The 22,221-nt window shown below is 40.1% G+C and overlaps 1 protein-coding gene across 5 annotated transcripts in view; it reads right to left on the reverse strand.

The window, feature by feature from the left end:
* Positions 1-216: 216 nt before the first annotated feature.
* The window catches only part of PDGFRA (platelet derived growth factor receptor alpha), a 63,545-nt gene continuing 41,540 nt past the window's right edge, over positions 217-22,221 (reverse strand). For all 5 annotated transcript variants that reach the window (XM_083755447.1, XM_083755448.1, XM_083755445.1 and 2 more), the window contains exons 14-23: positions 21,860-21,970; positions 21,030-21,183; positions 19,802-19,968; positions 16,922-17,037; positions 16,178-16,300; positions 15,156-15,267; positions 8,385-8,484; positions 7,072-7,177; positions 6,257-6,492; positions 217-4,845 (exon numbers count right to left, since the gene is read on the reverse strand). In XM_083755447.1, coding sequence (XP_083611573.1) covers positions 4,698-4,845; positions 6,257-6,492; positions 7,072-7,177; positions 8,385-8,484; positions 15,156-15,267; positions 16,178-16,300; positions 16,922-17,037; positions 19,802-19,968; positions 21,030-21,183; positions 21,860-21,970 — 1,373 coding nt within the window. In that variant the 3' untranslated portion in view covers positions 217-4,697. The remainder of the gene's footprint in view (positions 4,846-6,256; positions 6,493-7,071; positions 7,178-8,384; positions 8,485-15,155; positions 15,268-16,177; positions 16,301-16,921; positions 17,038-19,801; positions 19,969-21,029; positions 21,184-21,859; positions 21,971-22,221) is intronic.

Genomic DNA, 22,221 nt, shown 5'->3' on the forward strand with positions numbered 1-22,221 from the left:
GTCAGAAAGAGAGGTAGAAGGAAGTAAAAGCTCATTTTGAGCAAATAAGATGTTGTGAATATGTGTGTTGAATTAAAATGAAATATGGAAAAATCCAATAAAAATTATGTTAAAAAAAGAAGAAGAGACGAACTGAACTGAGACATGCATGGGAGAGGCCTGCTTGACAGGAAAGGCCCTGCTCTGAGGCAAGAGTAAAAAAAAAACCCTCTTAGGTATCTTTAAATTATATATCATTTATTGAAATATAAAGATCTTAATTTACATGGTTTTTTTAAAAAGACAAAAATAAGAACAGGGGCACTTGTATTACATTTTGTACCTATGGTCACTCATTCCAACTGGTTCTTCTCAAACACTTCACAATACCACCTTTATGGAAACTCTTTCTCGCTTTTCTTTATCATTCTAAAATATAAATTTTGGACATTTAAAAGTGCAACAGTTAGCGTGCCTGTGGAGTATATCACAGTAAAAACAAAAAAACAAAACAAAAATTATAAACAAAGGCAGTGATACAGCTTGTCATAAATGTTTTGGCAGTACTCTCAAAGTTGATATAAAAATACATATATACATATTGATGTATAACATCACCTTATCTTATGTCCCTCATTATATCATAGGACTGTTTGTACATTTGCAGACCACATTGTAAGGAACAGGGCCATTCAAAATGAGAAAGTTGTGTTTCACAGGCAAGGTTCGATTGTCATGATACAAATACAGAACAGACAAAAGCTGGGTATATCTTTTCTGAAAGCTTCTCAAATCTGAGTCACAGAGAAATAGTCACTAAGATCCAAAACAGGCTTCCTCAACCTTGGCCCTCCAGATGTTTTTGGCCTACAACTCCCATGATCCCTAGCTAGCAGGACCAGTGGTCAGGGATGATGGGAATTGTAGTCTCAAAACATCTGGAGGGCTGAGTTTGAAGAAGCCTTTCCTAAAACAAATCATCAAGACAGTAACAAAATCCAGGGTTTTTCCCCAGGCTAATACTGAAAGACTAACATTGCAATCTTATATAGGTCTACTCAGAAGTAAGTCCCATTGAATTCAATAGGGTAAGTGAATACAAGATTGCAAGCCTTAGTCTAACAGTACCTCCTGCATTAATGTGTTGCCTTTGTAAAGTTTTCTGATGTGCAGTCCATTGCAGTGTCAGGAACTTTTCATAGGATTATAAATCTAAAAAAATATACTGCATATTTTGGTCCACAACTAGAACTTGGTCCCAATCCAGCTATAGTTACCTTGCCCAAAACATGTTGGGCATAACTAACATGAGAGAGTATGGTAGGTGGCGATAAATGCGCTCATGCACGTTGCAACGTAGACAGGAAATGAAAATGGAGCCCCATCTATGACATGCAGTATGGGCAGATGTGCATTGCAATGGGATCTGTGTTCACCTGAAGCAAGATATGGGATTAGCATGAGTTTGTTTTGTGAGATACATAACAAAAAGTACAATAAGAAAAAGAAAAACCAAGGTACGAATTATTGTAGCTTATTCTTTAGTAGCCAGTGAAACAGGAAAGCCTGCGAATCATGAGAAGACCTGATCCGTGTGAAGTAATGCAAAACACACACACACGCAAGTAAGGTGTTTGCAATTTCCATCCATTGCACTGGCATATTTGTAATAAATTGGATCTAGCAGAGAAGAATATCTCGAAGGCTTGGACTTACTCATCTGGTCCAAGTATTTGCACAGATTTATACTGGGCCCATTGCGTTTTGGCATTCAGCACCTCAAATAATTATTTACCACAGATATCCCTATGTGCACATTTAAGTCCTATTAATTTTAATGGGATATGGTTCCGCACTTATTTTGGGAGATCAAACTGAGCTCTTTTTTACTCAATGCACTGAAGCATCACTTGATGCTTCATGTTTAAGTTGTAGTTAGTTATTTAGCATCAAAAGAGATGGCTGCGTACTTCTGAGTCCGTTGAAAGCATTGATTTACACTGCATTTTTAATCCTGCTAGGCGCTTATCAACTGCTGTGGAGCTTAGTTCCAACACAGCACTGTCTCCAGCACAAGCTGCCTTCATCTGTTTGTCCTTTATCACATCAGCAAAGTAGGGAGCCATAGCTGTAATGGTAGTAAACCTGCGAGTTTGGCACAGAGAAAGTTGTATTGCTCAAAATGGTTGTTCACCACTGGCCAATTGCTACCCTGTGCTGCTCTTAGTGATATCATAGGAAATCCAGCAAGCATCCACATTGGGCCACATTTGCATCAATTAATGCTCTACCATCTGGTTTCAATACCAGGGACTCAGCTATACAGCTGCAAATAAAATGTTTTAAGCATGTTTTAAGTGTAATATACAATGTGACACTAGATGGGGATGGTGAGCCTTATGGAAAATTCAATGTACTTTTAAAAACGCTTTTTAAAAAGCATTTTTGGAACGTTTTTTATATTTGTGTAGATTCCACCCAGGTCTGAGTCTCAGTATGTTTTATTATAACTACACAGAATATGCCAAGAATATGTCAAGTTCCTTTTTCCCCACCAGTGAGCAACTGTTGCCTGCCACATACATGTCTAGGATTAAGGAACAGGAATTTTCGAGCTAATGGCACAACTCTTTTGCACGTTTACCCTGTGACATTTCTCTTTAATGAAGCTCAAGATCTGGATTTATGAAAAACATGGAATTTCTTTTTGTGCACCATACGTTCATGCACCCTGTATGGCATTGACTGATTCCAGTTCATGATTTCCATAGACTGTGAGAAAATCACAGCCTAGGGCTGCAACTGTGCCCACTTAGCTGGGAATAAGTCCCACAGAACTGAATGAGGCTCATCCAGGAATGCATTGTAAATCATCACAGAAACACTGTCAGACACATTATATTCAGATTAAAAAAGACTGATCTCAAACTATTGTGTGAGAATGACTAAAAGAAGGATCAGCAACAGCTTGGGGCCATTTTACACATTACAGAGACAGATATGCCACTTGAATACACACACCACAGAGGTCACAGCCAATCCTATATTTTAAATGTATTTCCTTCAAAAATGCAACATTGTTTAGAAACAATTCCTTCACTCCCAATTCAGTGCCCATTGGTGTGGATGGAAAAAACTCTTTACAGTCATACCTCGGGTTACAGGTACTTCAGGTTGTGTGTTTTCGGGTTGTGCACCGCGCCGAACCCGGAAGTACCGGAACAGGTTACTTCTGGGTTTCGGCGCTCGCACATGTGTGGAAACACTAAATTGCACTTTGCGCATGTGCAGAAGCGCCAAATCGCAACCCGCATGTGCACAGACACAGCGCTGCGGGTTGCGAACGTGCCTCCCACACATATCACGTTCGCAACCTGAGCGTCCGCTGTCCTTGTTAACGTCCAACGTTATAGCTAAAAACTTGACAAGGGCAAGAGGATCCGGTTCCATTTCTGTTATACCAAAAGTAGAACTTTTTCTTTCTTCCTTTCTTTCCAAAGTAGCTACATACTTAATTGAAATCTCAGGCTCGGGAAGAAGCGTTTTCAGAAAGAGCATTTGGTGCATCCAATCCATTTGTCACATGCAAACCCCAAACAAACTTCCCGATGTGCTCTTTTTCTCAACCGCTCCAAGCAGCCTTACTATTGATTGATTAGCCACACATATTTTGTGCAATAACTTGAGGAACCTGGTTGCAAACGAAGGTTTAAAAATAAACTTCAATTTCTGAAGAGTTCCACTGAATCAAAGGAGGATTCACCAGCACATAAATTCATTGCATTAGGATAGCTACTCTGCTAAGGGTAGATGCCATAGAATACATTAGCTTTCCCTACTTCCTAAACTAGTTTTAATTTACCAAAGCCATTAACTATCAAATAGAACAGTTGTTTCTTGTAAATGTATAAATGCTAAAATGCTTTAGTTCATTAGTTTTTTTCAGTACTGTGTTTTTAAGGAAGGGCAAGGAGTAGTTATAAAACTATACTTAGTGATACTGAAAACAGCAGTAGGTAAACAATTATTCTTCTATGGTTATGAAGAGTCTCACTTGATTTACTAAGCTATCGTATAAGGTTAGAAATTACTGTAATTCCGTTTTATTTGTATTAGCTGCGAGAAAGGTAAAAAGGTTTCCTAGTACCAATTAGTTTGAGTTTCAAAAGTGGTTTTCTTTCTTTTTTTGCATGTACTTCATCTCATGTGATAGTTCAACAGCAGCTTATGATGAGACTGAAGGAAGAAAATACACAGAAGTCTTGAGTGGTCTTCTAAAAAAATGCCTATTCCACATATGCCACAAAACATCCTGGTAAGGTATTTACATAATTACATGGGTGATGTTTCACCATAGTGGAAATGTTTTTCATCTGAGTTGTGAATGCCCTTGAAACACAAATTGGACTGTCCATGGCCTTTTCCTTTATCCACTCACCTATCAGAACAGCAGATGGTACTGAGATGCTATGGAAGTGCTTAAAAGCTGGTTTCTAAATGTCTTCTTGTTTCACAAATCCGGGTGAGATCTTTGCGTCCCTTGTGGGGACACTTAGGATTGCAAGTCTCGACCATCTATGTTAAAGTGGTTTTCCTTAGGGAGTCAAAAACCCATGAGTTATGTGTTGAGATTCTCTTTCTTTCTTTCTTTCTTTCTTTCTTTCTTTCTTTCTTTCGTCTCGCACCCCTCAAAAGATGTCCACTACTTCCTTCGGGAATTACAGGAAACTGTCCTCAACCAGTTCTGAGGAATCCATTCCAATGTCATCGATGATGTCAATATCCTCAATAGTCTCGTCCTCTCGCTTTACGAATGTGGAGCTGCTGGAACCAGTTTCGATGGCACTTTCTTCAGAAGTCTGGGAACTGTGTAAGAAGACCACAGGGGAAAACATTTAGGAACTTAAAAACACACTGTGAAGAACACATTCTTCAATTGTCTTGGGGCAACAGAAATCCTCCTTAGGAATTCATCAGAAGGCACATGCCACATAATTTTGGAGTCCAAAAGAAAAGTTTCCCAAAGAGACTCACTCTTACATGAAATGCTTTAATGCTGCAGTTTTTTCCAGCTCTCTATCTTTGGGGAAACTTCTCCACGTCAGCTTGCTTGCTGAGGAATCCCTTTGCTTTTGTCACAGAACCACTGCTCATTGCAGAGGATTCTGGGAGCATATCCCAGGTAGCACATTAAATTCATGCAGGTCAGCCTTGCTGAGCTTCACCATTACCATGTGTGGGACTAAAGGGAGTTCTAGCACAAGTCTACACCTGATGACAAATCTCAGGAAACAAGGGATGAATAGAGCACGAAGCTCCCCAAATCATTAATCTGAGGAAGCGTGAGAGTAGTAAAATACTATCTGGACTCCACCACTTGCTGGACAGTACTGAAGATCAGATCAGCCACTAGTTCTGTGCACATAATGATAAATTATAATGGTAAAAAGCTGCCTATATTCAGCACTGAAATCATGAATCAAGGACAAATTACTTAACACGTTTTAAATCAATATTCTGGGTATGCTGCCTCGAGTGGGAAATTTGTAGGGCTTCTTCTTTGCAATAGTGACGTGATCTGCATTTCCCAGGCTACTGTCAATGTGGTTATCCTTCAGAGTTCACACTTCTCTGAATTTTGCAGAGTTCTTGGCTCAACCAAGGGTACCAAAATGGTCAACAAAAATGTTGACATTTTATTATAAAAAAGTACATTTAGAAATGCATACTTTGAAGAAAAAATACATCTAGGCTTCAGTCCAGACTCCTAGTCTGCTGTGGGTGGGTGGGTGGGATTACGTAGATGGGGTAGGGATCTTACCAGTTCCATCAGCAGAGTGGTGCCAGCAAGAATCCTCTGGCACAGAGCTCCCAGTTCCACTTGTGCCAAACTTGTGAGCAGGTGGAAACATAGTCAGAAGGATTCCCACCATTGATAACACCGGAAGACCCAAATTGGGCACTCAGGGAGCAGAGAGGGACAGATCACAAGACAGCCCCACTGCAGTCACTGGCATTGCATAGCTCCCCTCCATCTTCTGCCCCAACTGGCATTTGGGGTGACAAATGTGATGCTGACTACACTGCTCTGTCATGCTTTGTGGGAAACCGTTATTTAAATATGTACGTTGTTGTAGATATTCTTTTAAGTTGCAGATCAATGTGAAAACAGTGACAGGCATAAAATTAATAATGGCACAGAAATAGACTGATCCATCCAGCCCTAGTGGTTAATGATGTCAGGATTTAGGTCACAGTGAACTTTAATCAGGTGTACCTGTGCCTGTTCCTTTTGCTGAGCTCGTCTTCTGAAACAGGGTCAATATCCGGCAGGGGGATTATGTAGCCACTGTCGGCGCTGAGTCTTTGTTCATCAAATCCACTCTCCCTGTCCTTCAGTTTGTCTTCATTCTTGTAAGTGACTCCAATGTAGGTGTTGTCACAGTCCGCTCTCATGCGTGTGACAGCGGGATGGTCACTCTTCAAGAAGTCCAAGTGAATTCTCTCATAGCTCTGAAATATATATATAACAAAATTGGTTGGAATTGTTTAAGGCTCTCCACCCCATACTCCCCCAAAATAGGATCTTTATAAATCTCTATAAAACCTGGTAAGATTTCCTTTCAATGAATTTTTTGCACATGAGTAGTGTTTTGGGTCACATGGGGTCAGAAGCATCATTTAAGGCAGTGGGGTGGGACTTCTGACCTTCAGGAGCCTAATTAAAACCACTAGGCCTCTCCATTTGCCCTCTGGCATGGTTAGGCCCAAACCACACCCACCTGTCCTGACATCACATGACATCAGGTGCAGAACAGAGAAAGCTACAGCGCCAAACTGAAAAGAGAGGGAATAGGACTGACAATTTGTCACCCTCTTAGGCTACCGTCAAAATCTGCTGCTTGAGATAGGTCAAGCATCAAATAGGATATTATGGTGGGGTTTTCTGTCTCCACATTTTCACCATTCTCTGCAGTGTCATCATGAAACAACATTTTATTTACCCCACTTAAGAGCCAAGAGTCAATGGCACAACCAAGCAATGTCTTCTTCTGAAATCCTAGAAGCAACCCAGTTTCCAAAAGGACAAACCTTCTTGTATTCTCCAGGCAACAGGTTCTCAACTATTTCGCTCAAGTGGTAAAAAGAAGGTCTTTTCTCGGGTTCACTGTTCCAGCATTTCACCATGATGTCATACCTGTGAACAGTATTGAGGCGGGAGGGAATAGCTTAATGATTTGTGATGTTTAAGCAAATTGATGACAGTATAAAGACAGACATAATGCGGGGAAAGAGAGCCATAGAGGAAGCCTAGTTTTGCAGGTGCCGTGACAAATGTGCAAACTGATGAACTGGGGATTGGCTCAGCCATCAGTCTTGCTCCGTTCCCCATGCTTCAGGTGGGCTGTCTATCCTTTTTTACTCTTAAAAGTGCCACATGACCAACCATGCATTTATCTGCATGTTTGTCACATTGCTTTAGAAAGGAAACTTCTTTTCAAGTGTTGTTGTTTTTTTGAGTGATGTTATGGCATGATCTTGGGGTCCAATGCTGGAGATTCAGAAGAAGGTTTGGAGTGGTAAATAGACTTGCCTCATGTCCCCATTGCCAAGGAATATCTGAGCTGGAGCCCATGCCTTCAACATCTCTCCAGCCTGAGGAGGCTGTGTTGCCATCTGTGAGCTCTGATTACTCCAGCCCAGAAACCTTAGCAGAACCCATTGCCTCCCCGGTGTCACCAGAATCGACAGCTTCTGAAGCTGGCTAAGCCCTTCAAACCCACTGGAGCTATATACTCAAATATTTAAACCTCGGTCTGTATTTGCTTGCCATTGAAGCCATGTTTGAGCCTCCTCCTATGTCCCTGGTCTTCCTCAACAGAAGAGTTTGGATATTGCTTCACCAGTACCAGATCTCTGGGACCCTCCAGATGTAATTAGACACCGTCAGACCCAGCCAGTATGGTCAACGGTCAGAGCAGCCTCTGCAGAGCCACATATTCTCCACTCCTTAATGGAACCTGACCTCTGTTTGGCATTGCCTAAAACTTGTCCTCCTAGTTGTTGCCTTACCAGAACCTGAATTTGGATGTGCTTGAGTTTGCCTTGCTTCCCTTTTATGGAAGCCTAGCATCTGACCACCCTGCTCAGGCTAGATCCCCATCTGGCTGAGACCCATCACCTGGGAGAAGAACGCATTGTAGGAGGAAAGTTAATCAGCATCATACACAACCAGGTTCTGCTGCAAACTTGAAGGCTGTGCCTCCCTGCTTCCCAAGTCAAACCTGGAGAGGTTTAGGTATGTTTGGATTGAATGCTGTGAGGGCGCTTCTAGATCAGTCTAAGTGCTTTGTACATAATTTCCCTGAGGTGCTGCAGAAGAATGAGACGAAAAGAATACGTACACCTCACTGGTAGCATGGTCCGGTTTTGCCATTCGGTAGCCACTTTTAATTTTATTATAGAACATAGAATCAACCATCATGCCAGGATATGGAGTGCCACCTGAAAGTCAAGGGGAAATAGATGTCGTTATAATGTTTGTTGAAGTAAAATAAATTATATGCATGGATTCGTTTTTCAAATGTTTAGGACCATATAGAACCTTTCAAGATTTTCTGAGAACTGCATGTTCCTCAAACCTTCTAGAATATTCTCAGTCAAGCTTTCAGATGTACATAAGGGTGAGGCAGCCAGCCAGTCAGTCAGTCAGTGAGTGAGATGTAAGAATTTTTTTTTTATAATAATTTTTATTGGTTTTTTAACAAAAAGACAAACAAAACACAAAACAAAAACATATAAAAACATTTAAAACATGACTTCCCCATACCTCCCTTTCACTGCATCCTTGTTTTACAACTCTTTAGCAACCCTTCAGTCAATTTCTCTAGTAGTTTTCTTTAAATTTCCTTAATGTTAATGTTTACAGCTGTAATTCTCTATTTCTTACCCCTAGACATCTTGTCAGTCCTCAATTTTACAACAATTTTAAAGATATATTTTAAATTTCTTCCAGTCCTCTTCCACTGTCTCTTTCCTCTGGTCGCGGATTCTGCCGGTCATCTCTGCCAGTCCCATAAAGTCAATCACCTTTGTCTGCCATTCTTCCAGAGTAGGTAGTTCTTGCATCTTCCAATACTTTGCCAGCAGGATCCTTGCTGCTGTGGTCGCATACATAAAAAAAGTCCTATCCTTCCTTGGCACCAGCTGGCCGACCATGCCCAAGAGAAAAGCCTCCGGTTTCTTTATAAATGTCCACTTAAGGACTTTTTAAATTTCATTATAGATCATTTCCCAAAAGGCTTTGATCTTTGGGCAGGTCCACCAAAGATGATAGAAAGTACCTTCAGACTCATTACATTTCCAACATTTATTATTGGGCAAATGGTAGATTTTTGCAAGCTTGACTGGGGTCATGTACCACCTATAGATCATTTTCATTATGTTCTCTTTTAAGGCACTACATGCCGTAAACTTAATACCGGTGGTCCATAACTGTTCCCAGTCAGCAAACATAATGTCATGACCGATATCCTGTGCCCATTTAATCATAGCTGATTTAACCGTTTCCTCCTGTGTATTCCATTTCAACAGCAAGTTATACATTCTAGATAAATTCTTAGTATTGGGTTCTAGCAGTTCTGTTTCTAACTTTGACCTCTCCTTCTGAAATCCTAATTTCCTGTCCTGCTTAAATGTCTCATTTATCTGATAGTAATGTAACCAATCTCGAACTTTAAACTTTAGCTTCTCATGACTCTGGAGTTTAAACTTTTCACCATCTTGTTCTAGGATTTCACAATATTTTGGCCAGTTAGGTTCCATGTTTAATTTTTTCACCGCCTTGGCTTCCATTGGTGACAGCCACCTAGGGGTTTTACTTTCCAACAAATCTTTGTATCGAATCCAAACATTATACAAAGCTTTCCTAATAATATGGTTTTTAAAGCCTTTATGCACCTTTACCTTGTCATACCATAGATATGCATGCCAACCAAAGTTATTATCATACCCTTCTAAGTCCAAAATGTCTGTGTCTTCAAGGAGTAGCCAGTGTTTCAACCAGCAAAAAGCCGCTGATTCATAATAGAGTCTTAAGTCCGGCAAGGCAAAACCCCCTCTATCTTTTGCGTCAGTTAAAATCTTAAATTTTATTCTGGGCTTTTTGCCCTGCCAGACAAATTTAGATATATCTTTCTGCCACCTCTTGAAGCAGTCCATCTTGTCTAGAATCTGTAAGGTCTGAAATAAGAATAACATTCTAGGCAATACGTTCATCTTGATAACAGCAATTCGGCCTAACAAGGAAAGTCTCAGCCTAGACCATATTTCTAGATCTTTCTTAACTTCTGTCCAACATTTTTCATAATTGTCTTTAAATAAGTTCACATTCTTAGATGTTAAATTCACCCCTAGGTATTTCACTTTTTTCATTATTTCCAAACCAGTTTCACTCTGAAATCTCTCTTTTTCTTCCATTGTTAATTTTTTCCCCAACACTTTCGTTTTCTGTTTATTCAGTTTAAATCCTGCTACTTGACCAAATATCTCAATTAGTTCTAATGCTCTTTTGGTACTAGTATCTGGCTGTTGCAGCGTTAACACTAAGTCATCTGCAAATGCCCTTAATTTATAATGTTTAGCTCCGACCTGTATTCCTTTAACCAACTGATCCTTTCTAATCATGTTTAACAAAACCTCCAGGACAGATATAAAAAGCAAAGGGGATATTGGGCACCCCTGTCGTGTACCTTTTTCTATAGGTATTTCTTCCGTTACCACATTGTTCACTATTAGCTTTGCTTTTTGTTTAGAATATATTGCACCTATACCGTTTTCGAAACCTTGGCCTACCCCCATCCCTTGGAGATTCTTCATCATAAAGCTCCAACAAATGTTGTCAAAGGATTTCTCCGCATCCACAAAAATCAAAACCGCCTTTCGGTTAATGTCAACTTCTAATAACTCTAAAATGTCTATAATGTTCCTCACATTGTCTGACATATGTCTCCCTGGGAGAAAGCCAGCTTGATCTTTATGAATCTCCCCTATCAGCACTTTTTTTAGTCTTTTTGCCAAAATGTCTGCAAAAATTTTATAATCCACATTAAGTAAGGATATAGGGCGGTAGTTTTTAACCTGGTTCTTTTCAGTCTCTGTTTTCGGTATAAGTGAGATGAAAGCCTCTTTCCACGATTCAGGTGCCTTTTTCCCCTCCATAATTTCATTACAAACTTCCTTCAATGGTTGTATTAACCATTCCTTCAACGCTTTGTAATATCTAGCAGTCAAACCGTCTGGTCCTGGAGATTTTCCTAATTGCATGTTCTGAATGGCACCCTCTATTTCCTGATCTGTTATCTTTTCATTCAGAATCGTTTTGCTTTGTTCTGAAATTTTTGGTAAACCATATTTTCTAATAAATTCTTCTATTTCTTGTTCATTAACTGGCCCTTGTGCATACAGTTTCCTAAAAAAGCTTTGAAAGCAATTACTTATCTCATTAGGTTTGTGGATAGTCTTTCCGTCCATTTCTAGACTTGTCACAGTGTTCAGTTTCTGCCTTTTTTTCAATTGCCATGACAGAAGTTTCCCACATTTGTCTGCTGATTCAAATGTCTTTTGTCTCATCTGCTTTATTTTCCATTCTATTTCTTGGTTCATCAGTTCCATGTATTGCGTCTGATAATACTTTATTTCTCTCAAAATCTCCTGAGACTTTGGTCTGGACCTCAATTTCTTTTCTGCTTCTTTTATTTTTTCTAAGATTTTTTCTTTCCTCTCATTTTGTTTTTTCCTCTTTATAGAATTCTGTTGAATTAGAAAACCTCGCATCACGGCTTTGCTAGCGTCCCAAATTGTTCTTTTCTCCACATCTGTTCTCAAATTTACCTCAAAATAGTCTTTCACTGCTTTTTGGGCCTTCTTGTAAATCTCTTCATCTTTAAATAGGGTGTCGTTCATTCTCCATCTAAAGGATCCAGTTGTTGTTAGTTTCATCTCCATCTTTACGGCGTTATGGTCGGAGCAGGTTTTTGGGCAGATTTCTACTTTTTTTATTCTTGGCGCCAGGCTACTAGTAACCCATATTTGGTCAATTCTTGTCCATGTCATTTTTGCTTCAGAGAAGAAGGTTCCCTCCCTCTCCAGAGGGTTCCTTGTTCTCCAGATGTCAGTCAAATCCATAGTTTCAGTCATTTCAAAAAAAGTCTTTGGTAGTCTCCCTTCCTTAGAAATCACTTGTCTCTGTGCTTTGTCCATGTTTGTGGAGACAACTCCGTTCATATCTCCCATCATTAAGATTTTATAGTCCAGGAAGTCCATTAATGTCTCATGCAGCTTCTTAAAGAATTCGGCCTTCCCTTCGTTTGGTGCATATACTCCTACTATCAAAACTTTTTCTCCTTGAATTTGAATTTCAACTGCCAGGTATCTTCCTTGTTCATCTTTAAATATCATTTTTGGAACTAGTTTTTCTTTTACGTAGATCACCACACCTCTTTTCTTGACTTTGTCTGATGATATAAATTCTTGTCCCAATCTCTTATTTGTCAAAAGTTTCCTGTGTATCCTGGCAATATGGGTTTCTTGTAAACATATTATATCTAACTGTTCTTTCTTTAAAATGTGAAAAACTTGATTTCTTTTTCGGGGAAGGTTTAGACCATTACAATTCCAACTCAGAAGTTGCAGAGACATCTTGTTACTGGGTACCTTTTCCACCGACTGCTCCAAGCTTTTGTTCCTCCTTGGTTGGTATTGGGTTAAGTCCAAATGATAAATTTGCGATATCAGTTGGTTCTCTCTCTCCTACCGTTCCTTTCCGCAGGTCTTCTAAATATCTCTCCAAAAACTGTTCTTTGTCTTGAATTGTTTTTATTTTTATCTTCTTACCTTTGAAGTTAAAGGACAGTCCTTGTGGGAACTCCCACCTAAATGGGATGGTATTTTCCTTCAGCAGGTCAACTAGATCTTTATAGAAGGTTCTCACCTCCAAAATGTATTTAGGGATGTCCTTGAAGATCTGTATTTGACAATTCTGGATCACCAGTGCCTTTTGATAGTGTAGATTCAGTATTTTATCTCTTTCTTCCTTGGATCTCAACGTGATTAGGCAATCCCTTGGTTTCTTGCCCTGTCTCCTGCCCAACTGGAAGGCTGTAGTTATCACAAACTCCTCCTCTTTCTCCAATTCGTCTTGCCAAAATTCCTCAAAGTTCTCTGTAAGGAATTCCGCAAGGTTGTCCCCCTCACTTTCAGGAAGCAATCTTAGTTTCAGATTTTTCCCTTTCCTCTCCAGTTCCATTAAGGCCAAAGTTGCATCATGCTCATTCACTTTTTTTGCAATTGGCACAAACTTTTCCCTTGTCTCCTCTGCAGTGCTTTTAGCACTTTCAGCGATTTTTCTTGTTTCTGAACTTTCTTGTATTAATCGATTTATGGAGTCTGTGTTAGTTGTCACAGTTGCCGTGTTCAAGTCCAATCTCGCTGTCAGTTCTGTCAATTTTTTAGAATTTCCTGTAGACTGCTTTGTCAATGCTTCCAGCGATTGATTTATCTTAAGCAGTGCCTGTGTCATAGAATCCATTGATGCAGTTGTTACTTTTTCCTGTGCAGCTGGTACTGCTCCTGACATAGAGCCCCTTTTCTTTTGTGCTTGTGCTTGCTTTGTTTTTGATCTAGTTGATATCTCATCCACTGGGTTGCTCATATCCAAGGTCGTTCTCACAGGAAGGATTTACAAGTGGAAAATCCCACTGCTTCTTCCTCAATGGAACTGTTTCCCTTGAAACCCTCTAGAGGGAGCAAATTGTATCCAAATAGGAATAAGCCACAAAGAAACAAGAAAGCGTAGAGCGATGAAAAAGTTCAAAAGTCCAATTGTAAATCCTTACTTTGTTTCAGTTCAAAATTCAACAGTATAAATCCACTAAAGTCCCGTAATTTTGTTACAGATAAAGTCCCACTTTGTATCCAAGATCCGTCTGACAGATCGCTTTCCCGGTGCCTTATTCAGGCAGCCCGAATCAGAGGATTTGACAGTGAAAGATTTCCCGTCCAAATTATTTAATGCAGGTTAAACAATGTCCCAATTATCTTCCCCCCTTCTCCTGCCGGATGGGGGGAGGTCTACGTTCGATGTCAGGTTTGCTGGATTAAAGAAAAGTTTCCCTTTTAAATACAGCTTGCTTTTTCGTTGCTTTGTTAGTCATGCAGTTCGGGAAGGCAGACTTCCTTAATTTATACCTTTCCCGTTTTCAGCCGAATGTCAAAATTTTTAGTGTCCCGTTAATCTTATTCTCTTGTTCTTACTCACGGGTGATGTTGTCAATCTTTAGTTTCAGGAAGGAATCGGCGCTCTCCGTTGATGGCGACGCGGCTTCACTCCACGGGCTGGGTAGCGATTCTCAGCACCGCGCTCACACCCGGTGCCGCTCCGGAGCCTTTAAAAAGGCTCTTTCACAGTACCGTGGGGCGCAAAGGTGCCCGCCGAATCTCCTTGCTCACAGGCTTCTGCGCCTGTGATTTTAGGGGTCCCCCGCTCGCCGTAGCGGGTCAGACCCGAACTCGTGGAGCAGTCCTGCTTCGGAGCTCGAAGCAAGGACCGCCATTAACGCTGGCGCCGACTGGAAGTCCAGTCAGTCAGTCAGTGAGTGAGATGTAAGAATTAAGTACAGTAAGCCTGCAACCTACGTGGGGGTTACGTTCCAGGATCACCTTAAATAACAGGGATAAATCATGTTTGCAAACCATGCATCCAGGTTATAAAATGGGGCTACAAATGTAATTAAAAAAACAATACTGAACAAATGGTGGCACCAAGCCTATTCTTTTCCTGTGGTGAAATTTGGTTTAAGCCAAGACCTGCCCTTAAACATCTCTTAGAAGAAACATTGTCTAGTGGGGGGATTATATCATTTGTAGTTTGGATAAGAATCAGGATATGAAAGTTATCATCTAGTCAGGAAAACATGGTGCTCCTTTCTGCCTCATTAGGGATATGACCTTCTGCTTTTTTATATTTATCTCTGTAGTCAGTCTTCTCGTTGGATTTAAACATTTTGAAGGGGTTCGACCAGCCTCTAGCCACATGCCTACACAGCACAATTGGCAAATCTCCAGTTATTCATTGAAGTTCCATTCTTTTTATGTTGCAAAGTAATGAGGATGCCTACCAAGAGAAAATATTTCCCACAGCAGAATGCCATAAGACCAGACATCACTTAATGTTGTATACAGGTTGTCAAAAATGCTTTCAGGTGCCATCCATTTCACTGGAAGGAAGGTCTGCAAGAATACAAAAAATCAATAAGAGTAGTTACAAAACAATAATAAAAGGAGATGTTCACCAGTACATATATTTTAATTTGATTTTTAGCATATCTCAAAAGCTTGGGATGGGTCACAACATTTTAAAAATCCATGGAAATATTAAAATGCATCCTACATTGTCCCTGGCCACCCAAACATAATTGAGACTTTAAAATGGTTTACAGTACCACATATCAGTAGTATTGTCTGAAGAGGTGATACAATTTCCCATACTTTGGTTTTATTCAAATAATTTCCAGTAATATTATTTAAAATAGTGTGATTATGAGCCTTGCGTGACATTTTGTCATTATGGAGGCCAGTGGCAATGCAACCTATTGACTTCTACTGAATGACTCAAATGTTGTTGTTGACTCTGAGTAGAAACTAATCCAGGAATAACTGGTTTGATAATTTTTTTTTGCAAATACTGAAAAATGCTCCAATTGTTTTGTGAAAACTTGTATGATCTGGACAAGTAAGTGGGGGCGGGGAGAGATGTATATCACCAATCTATATGCTTCTTATGCTATAGTAAATGTGAGGTCCTGTGCAAATCTTGCCCGTTCTAATTGCAGCTCTGACAAGACACACCACACATTACTATAATTTGCCTGCAGAGAAGGAAGGGAATTCTGTGCAGTAAAATTCAACTTTTCTGTAATGTGTAAAGAGTGCTTTGATGCTGGTTGTGTTTGGCATGAATAGGTTGATTGGAGACACTGGATGGGTGTTGGTTATCTGAATGTCAGTTAATTTCATTTTACACACACACACACACACACACACACACACACACACTGAGCACAAGTTCCCAAAGCACTGCTTGCATTAGTTTATGTTTTCTAATGATGTAGTCTATGGTAATAAATATAAAGGTACATACACTGCCTTTAGACACATAGTTTGAATCATGCATGATGTCTCTAGCCAGACCAAAGTCACAGATCTTCACAATTTTTCCTTGAGCCAGAAGGACATTCCGTGCTGCCAAATCACGGTGAACACACTGTGGGATGCATAAATTACATGAGTAGAATGTAGGCATAGAATACGAACACGTAATATTTCATGTTGGAAGGAACTTCAGAAAGGATGTGTAAGAAAAAAAGATTAATTGGGATACCCTAGGATAGATTCATTCAGTATTGCAACCCTAAAATGCTAAACCCTAAAACCTTGTAGGCTGCTCTTTTATAAAACACATTTTAAGAGAGTCCCATGGACTGCAAGAAGATCAAACCTCTCCATACTGAAGGAAATCAACCCTGAGTGCTCACTGGAAGGACAGATTGTGAAGCTGAGGCTCCAGTACTTTGGCCACCTCATGAGAAGAGAAGACTCCCTGGAGAAGACCCTGATGTTGGGAAAGATGGAGGGCACAAGGAGAAGGGGACGGCAGAGGACGAGATGGTTGGATAGTGTTTTCGAGGTTACCAGCATGAGTTTGAGCAAACTGCGGGAGGCAGTGGAGGACAGAGGTGCCTGGCGTTCTCTGGTCCATGGGGTCACGAAGAGTCGGACACGACTAAACGACTAAACAACAACAACAACAACAAAAGTTCCCCAAACAAAACAAACATCATTTAAAGCTAGGTAATCCCTTCACCGTTTCCGTTTAGACACTCACATTTTTAGAAGCTAAGAATTCCATTCCCCGTGCAACTTGGTAAGTGAAGCTGAGCAGGTCCAACAAAGTGAGGCCTTCTGAATTGTCATCGGAGAGGAGGTTCTTCACATCGAGTTCTGAGTCGGGAAGATGAAAAGAAAAAACCATCTGAAGCATGAAGGTGCATTGAAAGCATACATCGAACAGACAATCTGTTTCAGTCCATCATCTTTCCAGAACATATCTGTGCACAAGGAACTCACTTGAACTGAGGAAAAGTTTGTTTTTAAACTATGCAGAGCAAGGGCAGCCATTGTGGTGCCATCCAGATATTGCTGAACTACAGTTTCCATCAGCCAGTGGTCAAGGATGATAGGTGCTGAAGTCCAACAACATCTGGAGGGCATCATACTGTCCACCCCTGACATCAGAGAATAAACAGATAGTGTATTTTCTAGCTGTCTTCCTACACATAGCCAATGGCATTCTTCTCCGCTTTCCCTGGTACCAGCACTCCAACATCTCCTTCCAAAACATTTCTTCAAAACAAGTGGCTCACTTGTACATTTGCATCAATCAGCGATAGACACTGCCGTAAAAAAAAATGGTACAAATACCAAATATAGCTGTCCTTTCTCCACTGATTATAGACTTTTTCCAAGAAATTGTAGGATTAAAAAAGTGCCACCTACATATTATACAGCTTGGTTTTGTACTTTATTCCAGTTGTGGTTTATACCCAAAGCAATGATTTAGAGATGGCATAGTCTTGTCAACTTTTTTTATATATACATCCATTTTTGTCTCTTCTAGCCCTGCAGAATTCTCAAGTTAACTATTTGATGGGGACCATTCAATGCCATCCAAAGACCAGTGATTCTATGGGCAGTTATCCTTATTTTTGTCCTGGAAAATGATGGCAGCAAACTGTCTAAAACCTAGCTATTCAATTACCCTGTTGGCTCAGTGAAATACAAGAGTTGACTAGCCTCTTAAGCCTGGGTCTGGAAAAGATTCAGGTTCTGAGACCACAAGCCAGGAGTGACCCAACCTGTTTTGAATGCCGCAGATCAGATTTCTTAGTCAAAGGACAGTAAAAGGGATGAGTTAGCCATATGGGCCTTTCCTAACCCTCAATTTAATACTCTACAAATCATTTGGGAGTGTTCTATATGAGGGCAGTGAGGCTGCTGGAAATGAATCCCTAACAAATAGCCCAGCCAAATGGCTCAAAATTCTGCTGAATCCAGAAAGGTATCAAAGCTACTACAAGTGCCACGTATGACACTGGCTGTTTACTAGCTATAATAATAATAATTTGGTACCATTCCGCCGACCAACTTCCTTCACATCTGCAAGAATGGTCATTATGGTGCTGCGTGGTGGTGGCAAGGTGAAAGGAGAAGTCTACTTTCAGAGGATCTCTGAATTCCTGCAGTATTTTTATTTAGGGATCTTCACCAATGTTTTTGCACACAGGTGCAGCGAACCTACTGCTTCCCTCTACCTCTTAAGGAAGCAATAGCAACTTAACCAACTGAAGGTCGAGTAGGCCCTGCTGCGCTGCCCTGTCATCCACTCCCACAACTTAGATATAGGCCCATTCATTGATTCTGCTTGCAGAAACCCATAGTTCAAGTTTTCTTCTCCTTGTAAATCTTCTTTCAGGTGTTCAGGTATATTTGGCAAGGTGAGTTGCATTGCTGGGTGTGAGTCCCAAGGGGCCCACAACTAGGGCCAGGCAAATATATCAATTTTGATTTCTCATTTTTTCAATTCCACATCAGTTTGTGATTCTTTTTTGCAAAGGGCCTCATGAAAATCCATCAACATTTAAGTGCAAATTTCTCCCAATATTCACATTTTTTAATGAAATCTTGCCCAATATTCATATTTCTTGCACAGCTGTTCTCCTTAACATAATGCATTGTTTATGTTATTTTCAGCAATATATGCATTTATATGCACATTTTACCCCAGTACATGCATTATTGTGTGCATTACTTGGTGGGAGAAGTGCACTGCAAAATTCAGTGTGAATTTGGAAGGTTGGCTGTGTTTGTTATTGTACTTATCCTAAACTTAACCTAATGCAGTGTTTATAAAAAATATTGTTAAAATACAATAACAATCATGTAATGTTTATATGGTTTTTATTTTTTTATTTTTTACACGGGTGTATCTTAACAATTTCCCCCCATGTTTTATCTTACATTGTGAACTTGTATTTTTATACTGGGTACAAAAACCCACCTTTCAACGTGAACTAAATCAAATGTCTCCTCCATCACTACCCACAACAACTCAGTTTACTTTTGGACTCTGCTTATTTAGAATAATGGAAATAATAATCTAATGATTTATTTTCTGTGTCAAAGTTTTCAGTTTCAAGGAACCAAAGCAAAGTCTGAATAAAGACGCCTTTGGCAACAAGATAAACGTGAGCTACAATTTTATGCAAGAGGAATCAATAAAATAGCAGTACCGGCTAAATGCAATTGTCACAGAAACATTACAAGGGCATTCTACTTCAAGAGGATGTATTTATTTTTATTTATTTATTTCCTCCCCCTGCCCCTCTGTCCTGTCTTTCAGGGCGAAGCTTCCCCATGGGAGCTCACATAAACAGTAAAAGCATAAAAACAGAAACACCTCATTACAATAGAACTAAATCAGCAGCCTAAAATATGGCATGGACTAGCTCCACACTCTCATAAAAAAATCAGTGAAGAGGGAAACAATGTAAAAACTAGCAGCAGGAAACCATTAAATAATCAAACACAGCTCAACATCTCACTTAAAAAGCAGATAAAAATAAGTGGTGTATCACGTGGGAAGCCTTCCATGACTACTTGGGATTAAGGCAGAATATTAGCCTATTAAAAATGCACCTTAACTTACCTGACACATATTTTTTCTTATACGAAGCAGGCCTATCATACAATGACCTTTGGATGTCAGAATATTTTGATCTGTCTTTCCTTTCTAGCATCGGCACATACTGCATGGTCTCTGCTTGTTTCATATCCATATATTCACCATTGTTTTCAAAGGATAGGATTACATAGCTGGAATGAAAGCGCAACAGCAGCAAAGAGAAATAGGTTTATGGTGGGGATTTGTGCCACATTCATCTCTACTCACAAAACAGAGTAGATATACAGTTGTACCTTGGATCTCAAATGCCTTGGCTCCCAAACAAATTGGCTCCTGAACGATCAAAATCCGGAAGTGAGTGTTCCGGTTTTCGAACGTTCTTTGGGAAGCTGAATGTTCAACGGGGCTTATGGGGCTTCCAATTGGACTCAGGAGCTTCCTGCAGCCAATCAGAAGCCGCACTTTGGTTTTGGAAGTCGAATGGACTTCCGGAACAGATTCCGTTCAACTTCCAAGGTACGACTGTAGTTATAATATGATCCTTTCTCTCAAAATTAAGAATTACCTGAAATTTCTCAGAAAAGAAATTTCTGTCAAATTTAAAAACTTTCCCAGTAGTATTCAATGGAGTTTTGATCAGAGTGGACCCACTGAAATTCACGAGTAAGTTAGGTCCCTTAATTTCAACAGTTCTCTTCTTACTTGAATAGCACTCTTTGTTTTTTTGAGCTTCCCCTGAATTGTTGGAGAATTTCAGTCTTTCTTTCTTTTGGTGGAAAAGGCAAATTTTGCCACCCATAAATTGTGAGTGCAAAGGTGGATCTACTTTAATACTCTTGTCAGGAAACTGGTATTTGCTCAGAGCAGACCTACTGAAATTAATTGACCTCATTTCGCCATATAAGTTAATTTCAATAGGTCTATTATGAGTAAAATTTAGTTGAATACTAAATAGGTTTGATGTCTATACCTTCCAGTTCTCCTCAGCCCATTTCATCCTCCAACCTGAACCCACAATAGTGTTTCATTCAACATTAAACAAACCAACATTTTCCAGGGGGAGGGAATTCTGAGAAAAACTGCTGGACAATTTCACTGCCCCCCCATTAATATTTGGCAACCCCCCCATTTCACATCAGATTCAACTCTCTTGCCATCACAAAAGGTACATGACCTACTGTGCTCCACTTTCCAATTCTATGCAACTTACCCAAAGAAAGAACCATTTCCAGACCTGAAAAATAAACCCTACCTCCTAGTACTTTCATCAGCTGAGTTCATCCCAAAGATGTCCAGGTCCTTCTTGGGCTTTTCAGGATGTCGATTCAGATAGTTGTCCCTGTTTTTATGCAGGTAGTTCACCAAGTCTCCATAAAAGCAATATTCCGTTATGATATAAATTGGACCTGATGGAGGTGGGATAAAAAGGGCAAAAAAATGAAGGGTCATCTCCACAGAATGGTGAGGTCAGGTCTAAAACCAGCAAGAAGCTCACTCTCCCACTGTCTCAGAGATGGCCTGAAAGAGTTTCTGGGATGCATGCCCCACCTTCTGAGATAAAAGCAGGCTGTTGGGTGTCCTTGCCTGAGGGCCCTCCAAATCCTGGAGCCAGGAAATGCATTTTAATTAATTCCCAGCTATGGTCTAAGCTTTCCTGCATTGACACCTATAAAACCCTGTCCTGTAGGGTTGACAATCTGAATAAGGCCCATCAGCTGTAAATTGTGACACTCCAGATGCACAAGAATCCTGCTGTTTTTAAGGTCCAGGTGGGCTTCCATCAAGGGCTAAATATTCTGTGTCTGGCTTGGTGGGTCACAGATTGTGTAGGCCTGATAACCTAGATGCTATGATGGCTACAGCAGGCAGATGTTTATATGATGTGGGCAAATAATTATAGATCAATTATGGTGGAATGACTCTCAGCAGCCATCTAGTCTAGTAGCTACCTTTTGACCTGGCAAATTATGGAGTCTGCCTCCCTGTCTGAATACTAGGTCAGTGAGATCAAGCAAACAGAACATCAAGGAGCTGCTCAGTTCCTTATTTCAGTGGTGTGAGAAGACTCTTAACCACTCCTACCTGACTTCGTACAAGCTCCTAACAAGTTCACTATGTTCAAGTGGGGTCCAAGATGGGTCATTATCTTTAATTCAGACATAAGAGCCTGCTTTTCGCTGGATCTCGCAGTGGCTGTTGGAAAAAATGAATAGAACAGCTAATTAGAATTTATATTGAACAGATAACATACAAAGGATAATAAAGTGATAAGATTATACATCATTACAGTAACAAGCTGTTAATTATGGTCTTATGATCAGGTTTTTGTGAGGAAAAAGTATTGTCAGGGGTAAAAGCTGCTGGAAATAAAATAATTATACATAGACAGTAGAACCTACGGATCTTGTACTCAGTTCAATGAGACTTACTCTCAGGTAAATGAG

Source organism: Podarcis gaigeae, assembly GCF_964106915.1.
Source record: "Podarcis gaigeae genome assembly, chromosome: 9".
Taxonomy (NCBI): domain Eukaryota; kingdom Metazoa; phylum Chordata; class Lepidosauria; order Squamata; family Lacertidae; genus Podarcis; species Podarcis gaigeae.